Genomic DNA, 16,205 nt, shown 5'->3' with positions numbered 1-16,205 from the left:
TTGATATCCATCCAACCGGATCCGAGCTGTTAAAATTCCCTGATTAAAGGAGTTACATCGGATGCTATCAGTACAACTCTAATACCGTATATACTAGGATACCATGTTGGTTAATAAAGCACGAATTTGGCCCACACAGCATCGATTTTCAGAGTGGTGCGGACCAGCAAAACCCAGCCTCTATTTGATAAACCTTGCAAATTTTCATTCTTTTATAGTTTTCAGTTAGGGTGTGTTTCAGTGGTGTGGATCTTAGATCCAATGATCTCGATACCTTGAGGGAATTCGATATCAAAGGACCTCAAATCCAAGACTTTCTGGTCCGACCCCTTGACCACCTCAAATCATATGAGAAAACCATGCATTTGGAGGCTCTGTTGGCATGACCATCGTGGTGTATTACGGTGGGCTTAGGTTCAGGGTTTAGGTGGGCTGGGTTAGATTTTAGTTAAAGTCAAAAGTCAAATTCATGTAACATGTTTGGGTGGTTCCGGCAAGGTTCCATAATAAATTCAGTTCTTTCAATAAAGAGCCGATGAAATGCTGAAAATTTATGAAGGACACTTGAGTACAAATTTCATGATTTTGGGATCTGTTTTTTGGTTGATAAAATTCTAAGATGTTTCAAAATTTTCTAATGATAGAGTTCTAACAAACCTGATAGATTAATTTATTCTTCTCAGAATATCAATAAGAAAAATATAAAAAATTATGAATAAGCTTGAGTTGCACTAGAAAAGGTCTGATAGAAATTTGACATTAAGAGTCATCGTTTTGGTTTGAATTAAAAATAGGTAAATTTAAGATAAGAGTTTGAGTGGCATTTAGTAAAAACAGGTTTTAATGTCAGGATTTAATTATATTTACTGAGAATGGGATTTTTTAATTTATAACCCAAAAGAACCCCACCCAACACAAAGACTTTATCACGTTGGCTCAACCAACCATAACTACGATCATCGTGCCAACAGCATAAAACTTCGAGGCTAACACACTGCACATGACCTTGTGTTAGGACGTTGCAAGTTCAAAACCCAATGGTGCAGTTATATAACTAACCGGTGGGGGGTCAGACTAACCCAAGCTTGCCTTTCAAAAATAAAAAGTTTTGCCCTCGCAATTCATCATCTATTTGATATATATCAAAATTCGTAGTAGATGCATAGGGGTAATTGTTTAACTACAGCAAAATCCAAGATCACGAAGGCCTTCACTGCCTAATGAAGCAACTCATTGGCAATTTTACACAAAATGTCCAAAAAGGGATATATATTTGCAACAATTGATTGTACGTTGTTTTGACTCTAGCCAACCTCATAGATGTGTGCAGCATGCTCAATTTAGTAGGAATAGACTCGTATTTTTTCAACAAGAGAAAAAACATGTTTTTATGAGTCAAGGAAAATCATACATTTATAGCCAAACCTGATACAGATTGGATTTTCGGTAATCCAAAAGCCGGTTCCCACTAAGTTGACTGTATTTACAATCGACTGTAGCAAATATTAACCCCACAAAAATAGACCATGCAGAATATAAAAGTAACCACAAAAAGGTAGTGCCCCAAGGGAGGGTTGACTTAGTGGGGTAGGGCCTTGGCTGTTTGATGGGCAGCAGGGTTCGAATCTCGTGAGCATAGCCCCTCTGCACAAGTGCGGAGCATAGGCCCCAGGGCAGGAGTCCTAGCCTCCGAGTTTTACGCTGCCGGCACAATGACCGTAGGTATGGTAGGCTGAGCCAGCACGACCAGGTCTTTGTGCAGGTGAGATTTCCTCGGGTTACAAATTTAAAAAAAAACAGAAAAATTAGTTTGTGTGGCTCAAGTGATTCATTCATGTGGTTATGAGAGCAGATCAAGTGATCGGACAAATCACTTTTAGAAAAGTGAGAAAAGTGATTCGGCATCCACACCGTCCTTGTAGGATGAAGCAATGGACAGTGAAGATGTCAAATAACTTAAGTGATTTGAGAGATCACCTGATCTGCTATCTGTGGTTATCCCACAAACCCCACCATAATATAAGTAACTACAACACACAAGTAACTCTCTCAGCGTATCAAGTTCCCAAAAAATTGCATAAACTTTCTCGCTGAAAGTGACCCATCTCCTAAATAACATACAAATCTAAAGGAAATCGAGATATAGGGGCAGCTAAAGATCACACACCATTCATAATTATTCATAGTCCCTATAAAAAATTAATATTCACCAAAAGACATGCAGTTACAATGTTAATTATACTTACTATACCACAATAACCAGCAATTGATCCCACACCCATAACAATTCTTCTCCATAAAAAAATTAAATATTCACCACAAAACATGTTTGCTTACAATTTTAACTATACCATAATTACCAGAAAGCGACCCAAAGCCCTGCCGAAGTCTGTGTATGTACAGCATAGGTGATTTTCACATGCTCATAGAGAGCAAGGGCCTTCAACAAATCAAAGCTACATGATACCGACAACTCTATGGCAATGTCTTATTTTCATGTGCAAAAAAGAAATCCAATGTATGCAAGTTTTGCCATCTTCAAGGTGTTATCTCATAACCAGGTATGGATAGATGGGTCGATGAAGGACTAATCTTACAGATCTTACAGGCAACATTCAAAGGCAATTACTTAGTGAGAAACCCACTAACCGAGATTCCCCAGGAGGCGCTCAACAGCCGCATGAACATTCCCATGTGTTGCACTCAGTGCACGAATATTCTCCTGGGTGTCAAAGAATCCCATCTCTTGAAGCTGAGATAACTGAGTTGCATAAAGTTGTTCTGGAGGGACTGTGATAAAAAAACAACAATCTGTCAGAAAAAGGAGAGAGAGAGAGAGAGAGAGAGAGAGAGAGAGAGAGAGAGAGAGAGTCGAACCATCAGATGTGTTGGGAACGTTAAGGCCACCAGACCCAAGTCCTCCAAACATGCTCATCAACAAATCCAGGTTCAGATTGTTAAGAGTGCCAGCACCAGCACCAGTTCCTTGTTCCCTGCAAGTAAGCAGCATACAACTCGATGTAGCAACATCATGGCTGCTTGGCAATTATAGCAAAACTCTTCCAGCATGAAAGGGCAAAATACGTAACACAAATAGTCCCATTATTTTTTCAACAAGGAAAAAATACATCTAGCAAGATTCCTCTTTTCTGGGACAGCCCACCAAAAAATCATCAGAAGTAATTCAACTGAACAACAAAAAACAAAACTATCAATGACAGAACAAAAACACAAAGGGCCTATTTGTTTCCTCCACTTGGTGAGGAAATGGCCCATTTTCCATATGACAATGAGTCACTTCTTCACCAAAGTTAGGGGCATGCGTTTACTATGAAAATGCAGTCGGGGAATGTTTTCCCATCATTTCCTACAAAATCATGGGAAAGTGTGCCTTCATATGAAATCCTGTTCAATTTCCCTCCTGTGAAAAAAGAGTTCCAAAGAAAACGGGAGAGAGAAAGAGTGGAAAGGGGGAGGGAGGGATGCCAATCAAATTAGCAAAGATTCTCACTTTTTTCCTCGGATGAGTCAGAAAAGTCACCTTAGGTTCAAACTAACGAGAATTTAGAGTTGTGACAACATAGGGATTACTTCATGGTAGTTGGTATAGAGATGCCAACTCATCACCTTTTTACCACAACAAATGTTAACTATAATAATCTTATAAATGGCAAGCAACAACTTACTGGTTTGTTTGCTGACGACCAAGCTGGGATAAGAGTGCCTGTTGAAATGACATAAATTGCTGCAAGAATTGCAACCGCTCCATAAATAAGAGTAACTAGAAAGCTTTACAAGTTACAACCAAGCAGCATGTGAAATTACCTGCAAGGTCTCAGGGGAAGTAAGCTGACGGAGAAACTCCGGATTTTGCATCATCTCTCTAACCGGTGTATTCGAGTCCAGCAAATTGCGTAGCTGGGGATTGAAACCAATAATCTAAAAACACAGCAGGAAATAATCTCGAATGAAAATGTTTTAATGTCAAGGGATTCAATCAATTGAATAAAAAATAATTGGCATCTTACCTGGTTCATATACTGAGGGTTAGAAAGAAGGCTTTGCATCATCTGTGTTATCGCTGGATTTTGCATCATTTGACTCAGAATAGAGGAATCAGGGAAGCCACCAGGCATCCGATCAAGTTCAGGCAAACCAAGCCCACCTGTTCCAGGTGCCCTGGCATCCAACACAGAAGCAGCCCCTGTAGCTGCATTGTTGATCGGGGTGCCTCCAGCTGCTGTATTTGCTTAAAGAGAAACCAAAGAAAATGTAAAAGTTGAAGATTCCATGCTCATAAGTCAGAACCAAAAAACAGAGGACATACATACACACACACACACACACACACGTGCACGCACACAGTCAAAAATGAAAAATGAAAAAAAGGAAAAAAGGGGGTAAGCTTACTCCATGGATTAGGGAGTGGGTTGGTGTTTGGTGCAGGAGGACCACTTGTAGCTTCTGTCCCGGTGGTTGAAGCATTCAAAGATCGGTCTCTTGTCTGGCCTGCACCTTGGTTCCCTAGAAGAGCAGCGAAAGGATTCGACCCAAGACCATTTCCACCATCTCCTGCCATATTTGTTGCATTTAAAAATGGCTCTTGAACAGTTTCATACATGCGCCTAAGCATGTTGAATCCTTCAGGAGAGGACTCGATATTACTCATGGCCCTGTCAGTGTTCCGCATCATCTCACGCATGAGTTCAGGATTCTGTGCTGCTTCCAGGGTTTGACGAAGAGTGCTAGGATCATTGAGTATATGAGCAAGGTCCGGATTCCTGTCTATTATTTCACGCATCTGGGGGTTGCTCATGACTAAGTTACGCATTAGATCGGGGTTGTTCATGAGATTCTGTATGGCAGGCATGTTCATTATTTCCCTCATCATGTTAGGGTTCTGAGTTAGCTGCTGCTGCACCTGTTCAAGCTCTGGAAGTCCAGATCCAAATAAACCAAGCCTATTTGCTCCATTTCCGCCAAGTCCATTTAATCCAGCTCCTGGGAACAGCAGGCCCCCCAGACCCATCCCACCAAAATCTTCACTATCAACAGAACCAATCCCCCTTGCTGAACCCTGGGTGCTGTTATTTGAAGCACTATTATTAGTAGCATTAGTGGTATTAGGGGATGAAGGTGATGCAAAGCCACGAACCAAATGGACAGTGTGATCAGCTTGCAGACCTATCCAACAATAAAAGGAAGTGTCAATGAGCATATTATAAATTGTTAAGCCAAAACAAGCATATATGACAGACAAGTTTGTAAAATGTGTATAATAAGCCAGCATCTTTATATGTTTAACACTCCAATTAGATGCATAAATAAAAGTTTGCAACTCAGATGTATAAGGTATAAACCAACTATACACAGTATTTTACAATTTCAGATGTTTGGAAGAGCAAGATGTCCTTCAGAGACCAAACAGTTGGAGCATTCATGGCTACCTTGCACCACTAAAGTAACATATTATGCAACAAATACAACTGAAACAATGGAAGCGTAGGCCAAAGTCCAGAGAGGACCTAATGAACCTTGCCCTCCTCTGAGAGCAAAGTTTCAAATTTGCAGAACCAAGATAATAGGGAAGGCATGACAATGTCGCTCTCTCAACCCCTAAAGCAAAGTGAGATAAGAATTTAACTAGTGAAACAGCCATATCATAGCTAGTTAAACCATTGATATACTCAAGGTCAGAAGAACATCAACAAATAAGCTATACGCAATAAAATTCTTGTCAACAGGAAGCTCACTGATATATCATCAATGAAAGAGAATATAGGTCAAAAGAAAGGCAATCCTGCTGCCAAAGCATCAGGTGCAAACTTCAAATACACAGACTTAGATTGGAACATAGGCCAAAAATTATGAACCGCCAGTCCACTGGAGCCATGGAGGCAGGAAGAATTAAATAAATAAATAAAGATAATCCAGGTTTTGACAACCAGATGGGCCCCAAAAGAAGGGAACATCCCACAGACACTGAATCAACACAAGATAGAGACAGGGATAGATCATGCAAAGGGAATAGGAACCATATGCTACAAACAGATAAGTCCATTGCTTCTTATAGAAGATGAGTTTGTAGAAAACATTTCAAATCTTTGAACCCTGAACACAATTGTAAGCAGAACCCCAGACCAAAAAATGACATAAAACTCGGCATTCGACAGTATCAAATGGGTGTGAAAGTGCGGGCATGTGCTTGTGCATGTGACCAACTCAGCAAACACATAAAAATGCACATATAATTGTAACAAAATGTGAGATAACAAGAAATTGAGTAAATTAGCAAATTGAAAACAATGAAGAGCCAAGTAAAATAAAAGAAATTAATTTGATCACAAATACTCGGAAAATTTTTGAATGATACAAAAGTACCACAAGTGATGGTTAACCCTATAAAGAGCTTCAAAGTTTAAAGTCCCTATGAGATGTATTCAGATCAATTGGTATTCCAGCATGTCTGAATCTTATTGGGTTTAGGTCCAAAAGCTTGAAAATACACAAGGATCAGAAAGAAAAAGAGCGAATAGGATAGCTAACTCCATAATACGGTGCAGAAATGTTTTGATTGCAGCACTATGAATCATAAGTTTGCTGAATCTTAAGGATGATTCTAGAAAAAGATTACAATCAGAAATGAGACAAATGGTGCATTGACTTCCGAACTTACCCCAAGATGTCCAGCATGATCCAGACAACGGCATGATCAAGAAACGAAAATACAATGAGCTTTCACATGACTTTTGAGAGATGCATGCGGCGTAAAGTTTACTTGTCATACTAGCATAAACAACCTTCTTTGATAATGGGTCCTAAGAATCAATTTCTAGGTAAAACATTCAATATTTAGCTCTACAATGTAGCTACATCAACTAATTGATTCTCCAAACATCACTAATGGTATTCATAAAAAAAAAAATATAGTTGCCATGAAAGGGAACGCACTCAGTTTTTTGGAACTGCCATCTGCATTATAGGAAGTGTCTACAGATCAGGTATGTTGGATGACCCCACAATGCACATATCCAATCTCAAGAAAGATTCCGAAAGTCACAAAAGTACTCTCATATCATACAAAACATGGCAAAACTTTATTGGCCTGTTGAGAATTATTGCAATGTTGAAGACATAAACTCTAGTCACCATATAAACATGATCGAGCTTCACGCACCATAGCTGCCAATCCAACTGTAATGACTAACCCATCCTGGTTTTACAATGTACACCAACCGGCAATTCATATGGAGATAACATTGGCTTACCAGCCCTAAACTAGTGAACACTCAAATTGGTTGTGGACCATATCGGTTGGAACTTGGATCCACCTAGATACAACCAAGCTGATTCACTTGAATTTAACCCATAGAAGCAGAAGCAAGAAGCAACAAATTTTGAGGTCCACAAAAATAAAGTATTGAAGCAAATCTGGAAAACAAACAGGGAAGCATCTGGAAGCTGAAAGTCAATTCAAAAAATTTCAACGGAGAAGAGTTCCCATGTATGGCAATGTGATTCCGGACCCAAGGGAAGTGAGTTACTCATATCTCAAAAGCACACTTCCCATGGAAACAGAAGTTTGATCCCCAAGAATAAGATGTGTGATTCCTACTGCTTCCAACTCTTTTTGGAAGGGAATGACATTACCAATACGGTGCATGCACTTCCAATAATATATGGTTGAACATAAATTCATGAACCACTCGATCCCGCAGGGTGCTACTCTAATTAAAAATAGCTCCCAAACGTTGCACAAGCCAAGTGATGACCGTGCATGATAGTATGATACTTATAGCATATATCCAGCTGCTTTTCATTCAACCAGAAATTGCTTCTCATAGTGGAGGATAATCTATGAGGACATATCATGGAAGCAAAGATCAACTATCCATGTATTACATAATCCACGTTGATGACAGAACCTCTTCACAAGAAGACCTCCATAAGTTGCCAGCAGCTGAAGCACGTCCCATGCTAAACAATAACCCCAAAATATTTACTCGGAAGCATCTGTAAATTTCTACCTCCATGTTTTCCATTTAGATGTCCTCATAGATAACCACCACATAATTTTGTCCCATAGACACCATAACATTCAGCCTATTCAAAACATCTATAAGACTATATGTTAATTTCATCCTCTACCAGATAAAGATCTTGTATCAAGGCAGTTGAATGAACAATAGGCTCTGAAATATTACTTTTATCAATACCATATATGAAATATTCCAGATTTTTCAATTTTAAAATTAGGTTGGAGATGAGTACAACGCTCAACAGTCTATTTCAGCCAGACCAAAAATTAGATTAGAGCAGCCCTTCTGCATCAGTTTTCACATTATTATATTGAAGTGTCAAAGGAATGAAGTCATGTGCTACTACTACACATCCCATCATATGGCTTTCCCTGATGAAGGCACTCTACCTATGCTGTACACATTAAATTATGTGATTCATTGATTTACATATGCAATGTTTCACATGAAATATGCTTGCACAATTATATGCAACATTTACTAAACACACTCACACATCAATATTATCTGATTAGATAGCAACCATGTTACTAATTGTTTCTGTCCATTACATAAGCACTGAGCACAACTATTCACATATATATATATATATATTAAAAATCAATCATATATGACTTAGAAAATAGAAAAATCATTAACTATTCATGCTACAGATATCTTATGAATTTGTGAATTGATTGAATATTTGTAAGGATCTACATAAAAATGTTGATGCTAAATAAATTGTTCTTAGAAGCAAAAATCCAGGGTTGGCAGTGGCACCAGTTCCCATTAGATTAGTTAAAATTGAGAATGGGGATCATCCTGCCCCCTTTTTCACTAGGTTACCATTAGGACCCTCCAAAATCATAGTTTTAGGAAGTGTTGTAAGTATCGTACGATACTACGATATGGTATGATATGTATCATTACTATTGAGGTTCTTGATACAATACACCCCTGTATCGACCCGTATTGTACGATACAACGTGCATCGTGTGATACGGTATCGACGCATTTCAAAAGGGGAAGAAACTTACTTTTTAACTTTTGGGTTTTAAATACCTTTTGAGGGTCGACTCCCTCAATTGTGTAGAGGACATTAGAGGGGAACCCAGCACCCTACGAGCCGTGAGAGCGATTTGAGAGCCGATCTGTGCGCTAAGGAGAGGGCTTTTGTGATTTTCTCAAATAAGAGTGCATTTCCACCATTTTTCTACTCAAGAAAGTGGGTTAACGTAAGAATTTCTATTTTTTGCTTATTGAGTTTTTTGGGGAAATATAACATCAGAGGATCCGACATGGCAATGGGGCACTCAAGTAATGAGTGAAAACCGATTAAAAATAAAGTGAAACTATTGCCAAAATACTTTTTCAAGTGGTATCTCTCGGTTGAAGCATCCTTTAGCTGGGACTAGAGTTGCCAGTCGGGAAAGCGCGAGCAAGAAAAGATTCGGGAAGCGGAAGCGGGAAGCGAGGCACTTCCAAAATTTTAGGAAGCAGGAAGTGCAGGAAGACTTAGAAGCGAACCAAGAATCGTCTCGAAGGCGAGAAGAGAAGCAAACCAGAAGCGACCTAGGAAGCGAACCGGAAGTAAACAAGGATTTGAACGAGAAGTGAGTGTCAATCAAAACAGAAGCGAAAAATCACATAAATAAGACCAAAAGTCCCCCAAAGAAATATAACTCAGAAAATAGTTAACCATAAATATAAGTTATATAACTCAGAAGTAGTCAACGAGAAATATAACTCAGAAATAGTCGACCAGAAATATAACTCAGAAACAGACAACCAGAAATATAAGTTATATAATTAAAAAACAGACAACCAAAAATATAAATTATATAACACAGAAACAGTCAACTAGAAATATAACTCAAAAATAGTCAAACAGATTATATATGAATCACACACACAAAATATATATAATATACATATTATAATAACTTAAATACAAAATATATAATATAACTGAAAAACATAAACTATAGCAAAAACAGGAAGACCGAAAGAGAGAAACAGGAATAAGAAGAAAAAAATAGGAAGAAAGAAAAAAAAGGAAAAAAGAGAAAAAGGAAAAAATAGGAAGAAAAAAAAGGAAAACAAGAAGGAAAAAACAGAAACAAAGGGAAAAAGAAGAGGAAGTGAGCTTCCCATTTAATTATGGCATTTCGAAAGCACCACATTTCGTGCTTTCGAAACGCGCTTCAGAGAAGTGCGCTTTCCTGGGTCCTATAGCGCTTTCGGTAACCTTGATTAAGACACATCTTAATGTTGCCGCATGCACGTCAAGAAAATTGCCAGATATCGTGAAATGGCAATGCCAATAATTACTTGATAATCTGAGAGAAAAAAGACAAAACAAAAGGATGAATGAGGCAAAAAATGGGGTATGTGGAGCCCTAAGATGATGTGTATGATGAAGATGAGCTCCCTACTTCTGATCTTACAACCCCTAACATAGAATCAGAAGTAGAAAGTTCTATAGCGAAGGGGAAAGGTGTGGCAGGTGCTAGTAGTAGTGTCACAAAGGGCACAAAAAGAAAATGAGGAAGAGAAAGAAGAGGAAGATGAGGAAGTTCTTTGAGAGAAGGTAGAGCTAGAGGCTTTATTAAGAGCTTTTTCCCTTTTAGGACTGCCCCTGGGGCACAACCTGTCATCGCGGTTGGGAGATGATTCAATGATACATGCATTCCTTTTAATGTGAAAAATTCATTTCATTTTCAGGTCATGACAGATGTCATAACCAGTATCGGACCTGGATACAAAATGCCTTCATATCATGCTTTGAGAGAAAAAGTTTTAAATACTAATGTGAAATAAGTGACGACATATTGTGATGAGATGAGTCGATCATGGAGAGAAATTGGTGTAGCGTCATGGCATATGGGTGGACATACAAAAAGTCAAGGACCTTGATAAATTTTCTTATTAATTGCCCCAAAGGAACTGTTTTTTAAGTTAATTGATCTGTCTGATATGCCCAAGACAAAAGATGTATTGCGCAGAGTTTTTGATCAAGTTGTGAAAGAGGTTCAACCTCAAAATATTATGCAATTTATTACTGATAATGTAGCAAATTATAGGGCAGCAAGTAAAGAAATGACATAAAATTTTGGGTTATTCTTTTGAACAACGTGTATTCCCCACTGCATAGACATCATACTTGAGGACATCAACAACATTGATGAGATAAAACAGACAGTTGAATGCTGCCAAAAGATTACTAAATTTATTTTCAATCATGCATGAGTTTTGAGCCTAATGATAAAGTACACTTGTGGTGTGGAGTTGATTCGTAGTGTAGTTACTAGATTTGCTACAAATTTTTTGACAGTGCAAAGTCTAGTAAAAAATATAGTTGTACTAAAAAAATATTTTCAACAGATGAGTGGAACGCATCCACATGCACAAAAAAGAAAGCCCAGAGAAATTGTAGATATTGTATTCAGAAGTGAATTCTGGTATTCATGCATGAAGTTATTGAGAATAACTAAACTTTCAGTGAAGGTGCTTCGATTGGTTGACAATGAAGACATAGAAGCTATGGGTTATCTTTATAAGGCCATAGATAACGATGTGGATGTCGAAGGAGGCAAAAAGAAGAAAAAGATAATGATGATGAAGATGATTATGATTATTGAGGTTTTATATAATATGTTTTAAAAAAACTTGGTTATTTAACACTTAATTGTTCATTGGTTATTTTGTTTATGTTTATGTAATATGAAAGTATGAGTCTTGTGGCATGTCCTTAATTACAAGTATTTAATATTTTGCATTGTTCTTGTGAGATATGCATGCAATATTATCTATGATTCTATATTAATTGATGTTTAATGATCTCTTATGGAGCTCACAGAGACAGAATTGTTTCATATGTGATTTTATGGTTATATTTTGTGCAATTCATCATTGTTTCATATGATATGATTTTTTAGGATTTTTGCTAATTTTTATTATTTTTTAGCTTTTTTGAATTTTTTTTATTAAATTTTTATGATATTTTATGATACAATACAGTCTTAATTTGGGGCTGACCGATACAGGTAATGATACGATACTTACAACCTTGGTTTTAGGTGTTTTATGCTCAATCTGAACCATTAGATGTGTTTATTAATACTTATTTATTAAGAAACAAACTTTGTTTCAAATTGATTTGATGTAAAAATGTGAATTTTTTAACATCAAATTTTAATATAATACCAACCATTTGTTTTTTTACTTCTTTAAGATACACATCTGAGCATAAAGATGCTTAATCAAATACATGTTTGTTATTGAGTAAACAATGATAAACACATCTAACAGTTCAGATCGAGCATAAAACACATAAACTATGATTTTTGGAGGGTAGTAGCGGTGACCTAACAAAAAAGGGGGCAAGATAATCCTGTTCCCATTAAAATTTAACACAATATACAGCCACCAAGCTGTCATTGCTTCCAGCATTTTCCCAATCCTACTTTATAGGAAGTAGCAAATTGCTTTACCACAGGAAAATTTCAAGAAGAGTTCCAATGTCGTGCTGCAACGAATCTCGTGGATACTGCATTTGGAAACAAAACAATAAAGGGTCCAATGGGTACAATGATTCATACCATATTAATGCCCACTTAGATGTTTGTAACTACTTGGCAACTAAGCTCGTCTTGGTTATCTGTTTACGATTGTAGCAGTCTCTGTATATCCATTTCAATTAATAAAGATGGTATATTTTTCATGTTTCTATACTAGGAACCTAGGATGCATCTTCATGGTGTTCAATGCTAGAAGATCAGTTCTTCCCTTTCAAGTCATGACCTAATCTTAATCCCTACATCTCAACTCCCAACAGATTGTGATAGAAGATGCTCACTGAAAAAACCATTGTCATGCTGTATGTCTAAAACTCCAAGCTCAACCCCATCAAACAGAAAACATTATGTGAGATCAAGAACCTTTTTTAAAGAAAATTGGTTGAATTCAAGTTGTCACCAAGCATACTTGTGAAGTATAAGGTCCAAATTCTGACACTTTATGTTGCATATGTGCAACTATATGTGCTTGCAACAAGATAAACAAGCTTGTATACATCAATGGGCCATGAGTAAGCAATCCAATTCTGTGTTTGAAAGAGAATCTGGAAGAATATGCACAGAAGCTCAGACACACATCAACATGCTTCTGAACCTACCAAGGGTACAGCTGTTATTAAGAAATATTCCTGAAGTAGGAATCACTCAAGCTTAACTGCAAAAAGTTTTCCATGCAAGCTACTTTTATGTTTTCAGAATTCAAGCTCTCCTTCTTAGACACTTCTTCTTTTATCCATTTTCAGTTATCATCTGACCAAATCCAACCTCCTCACTTTCTTGCACAAAGTTGAAAAAGGTCACATGAATAAAGACAGATGGTTTATAAAATAAACGATTCAGAAAGATGTTTGCTGATAACAATAAGCCATGATAATGGCTAAGAATGAGAACATCCTAGTTATCCATAAGATTCTTCTGGTTCGTGACAAAGGAACATCTACAAAATTAAGAATGAAGCTCATACATAGAGCTGAAACTCACATGATAGCAGAGCTCTCAGCACAATCCACCATGATTCATCAACAAGCCCTACCACATGGTCAAATATGGCTCGAGAATTCAAGTGTCTATAATAGATACAGTCATACACTTTAAAAAATACGCAAGAACAAGGTATTAAATTAAATGATGCCATTACAGTACACCAACAGGTAGGATAAAAGAGATGATGGATCTGGAGATCATAAAACCTGAATTCAGCTAAACAGACAAAAGGAGAAGGCAATAACATGCTTATAAACAACTAAAGTTGATCAGATTATTCTCTAAATAGAGAATCTGTGAGATCTATGAGTAGTGTGTCAAGGTTCTGGCAGATTCATATCAACCTAGCATCAACTAATTTTTCTTTCCCAAACGGATACTTAACTTCCGAGGGAGACGTTTAAGAAAAAGAAATGATATTAATGAATATCAAATCTCACAAACACCATCTTAAGCTTTCTCAAGTATTTATCTGAGTACCCAAAAACAAAAATATGTACGAAAGAAAAACGCACAACAAACTGCCATATAAATTTACTAAATCATATAAAGCCACGACCTCTTACAATCTTAGCCAAGTAAGAAACTAGCTTGGCAAACTTCCAATCGATTCATATAAATCCCTAATTATACTAATTGATACCTATACTCGACAAACTGCAAATACTGTTTAAGTTCAAGAAGACAACCAAAACCAGAAGCCTAACATTTTCAGTGGGCACATAGTACCACTACAATACTCAACACGCAGCTAACAAAAGTTCAGCATATATTAATTTGATTATGCAATTCACAGGACTTCAGAAGAAGGGATAACGAACCAAATTGAAGCAAACAACCAGAAATTTTGTAAATTGCACGCTCATGAAAATTGCGAAAATATATTAAAACATGCAGTAGAAGCCATTGGTGAACATACAACGATTATCATAGACCACATAATACTACATAATTTGGCCAAAAAAATCTGATCTTATTCATATGCTCCAAAGAAGAACGCAGTTTCCCAGGCTCACGCATCAATTACGTTGGAAAATGTGTTATTTGATGCGCGGATCTCACCTCTTAGAATTTTCAGGAAATTTAGATCATACTTTTCTGATTATATATCGGGCAGCAAATATCTTCCAAATTCACGATAACAAATCGAACAACAAAAGGGATCAACCGGGCAAAACATACAGCAACAAGATTTTCAAAAAACAATCACGATCGATCTTATTCGGCGATAAACCTGAACTTAATCCGGCGATCATCAACCAAACCCTAGAGAAAAAAGAAACGAAAACACTATAAGAGAGGCGGCGGGGCCGGAGTACCATAGCTTTCGAGGGTCTGATCGTCCTTGAGAATCCGCCCTTTGTAGATGAGCCGCTGCTGATCGGCCGGGATGTCGCAGATCCCGGCCACGACCGCCTTGAACGCGGCGACGGTTGATCCCAATTGGGCGCGCACCGTGAACTTCGAGCCGTTGGAGCAGCGGACGTTGACGGCGATGCCGCTCACCGGCTCCGTCGGCTCGCCGGAATCACCGCCGCCGGACATGGCTCCTCCCGATCGCGGAAGAAGAATGAATCCCTAACCCTAAACCTAGACGAGAAGACGGCCCGATCTGCCGACCGATGGCCGTCTCCCTGGAGTGCGTCGAAAGGGAGACGAAGGGCAAGGGAAAGATGGAACGGTGGACAAGACAAAAGCAGCGCAGGAGAGAGAGACCCCCGTTGATCCTTTTCCCTTTGTTGTATTTCACTTACTCTCTCTCTCTCTCTTTCAGGATAAAAATTACCGAAATAGACCCAATGAATTAGTCAAGGACGAAGTTGGCCTTCTCCAGATGGGGCAGCTAACCTTTCACTTTTTTTTAATGCCCACGAGTTAGGGTGCAAACTGCTCGGATCCGGGCCAGATCTTATCAGATCCGAATTCGAAATATAAACAATAAATCCGGATCCGGATCTGAATCAGATCCAAGGATTAAAGGTTGAATCCAAATCCGAAATACATGTGGTAATACTGGATCCAGAAAAGATAGATACAAAAAAACAACTTATTTACATATACTAAAATGCAATCACGTCGTGATTCAGATCAACTTCAAATCTGACTTAAAATGTTGATATGAATCTGACCCGAATCAGAAAGTAATATGATTGAACAGATCCGAATCTCATCCAAATTTATATTCGGTTTTTACTTAAAGGACCCATATTCAGAGATAACATGTCGGGTTAGGATCGAATATCCAGCCATGTCAGATCTGTTTGCAGCCCTACCCACTAAGGCCATCACACCCCTTCCCTTAGCCTGTAAGTTGTGTTTGTCTTGAGTTTTTGGGTCTAATTTGAACTCAATATCTTATGGTTTAAGATTTGCAACGGTAACTTGTTCTGCTTAACTTGTTCATTGTTTGGATGGTGTAATAGTCAATTGTCACATAACATATAAAATTGAGACCCACACTTGATATTATATTTTTAAATCATGAAGTGCAGAAAGCTTACAATAGTAGCAACAAATTTATTTTGGTCGGTGGTAAGAAAAAACATACCCTTACAGATATATTAAAATAATTACAGACATGTATATAAGAACAGTTACATCAGTTAAAACTAGCAAGACTGTT

The 16,205-nt window shown here is 37.8% G+C and overlaps 1 protein-coding gene across 2 annotated transcripts; it reads right to left on the bottom strand.

Annotated features, from left to right (window-relative positions):
• Nucleotides 1–2,185: 2,185 nt before the first annotated feature.
• Nucleotides 2,186–15,304, bottom strand: LOC149836069 (ubiquitin domain-containing protein DSK2b-like). 2 transcript variants are annotated; one of them, XM_090008958.1, is made up of 7 exons: nucleotides 14,902–15,304; nucleotides 4,411–5,184; nucleotides 4,029–4,249; nucleotides 3,826–3,939; nucleotides 3,687–3,745; nucleotides 2,878–2,993; nucleotides 2,186–2,790 (listed from the first exon to the last, which is right to left on the bottom strand). In XM_090008958.1, the coding sequence occupies exons 1-7, from the start codon at nucleotides 15,125–15,127 to the stop codon at nucleotides 2,645–2,647; spliced, it is 1,656 nt and encodes a 551-aa protein (XP_089865084.1). In that variant the 5' UTR covers nucleotides 15,128–15,304; the 3' UTR covers nucleotides 2,186–2,644. The 2 variants fall into 2 exon arrangements, with proteins under 2 accessions (XP_089865084.1, XP_089865085.1); XM_090008959.1 differs by having other exon boundaries at nucleotides 4,029–4,240.
• Nucleotides 15,305–16,205: the final 901 nt, after the last annotated feature.

Source organism: Nuphar pumila, chromosome 6 (assembly GCF_984573655.1).
Source record: "Nuphar pumila chromosome 6, dmNupPumi1.hap1.1, whole genome shotgun sequence".
NCBI classification, from domain to species: domain Eukaryota; kingdom Viridiplantae; phylum Streptophyta; class Magnoliopsida; order Nymphaeales; family Nymphaeaceae; genus Nuphar; species Nuphar pumila.
Note: the sequence above shows the minus strand (reverse complement) of the source record. Positions and strands in the feature narration are given on the sequence as shown.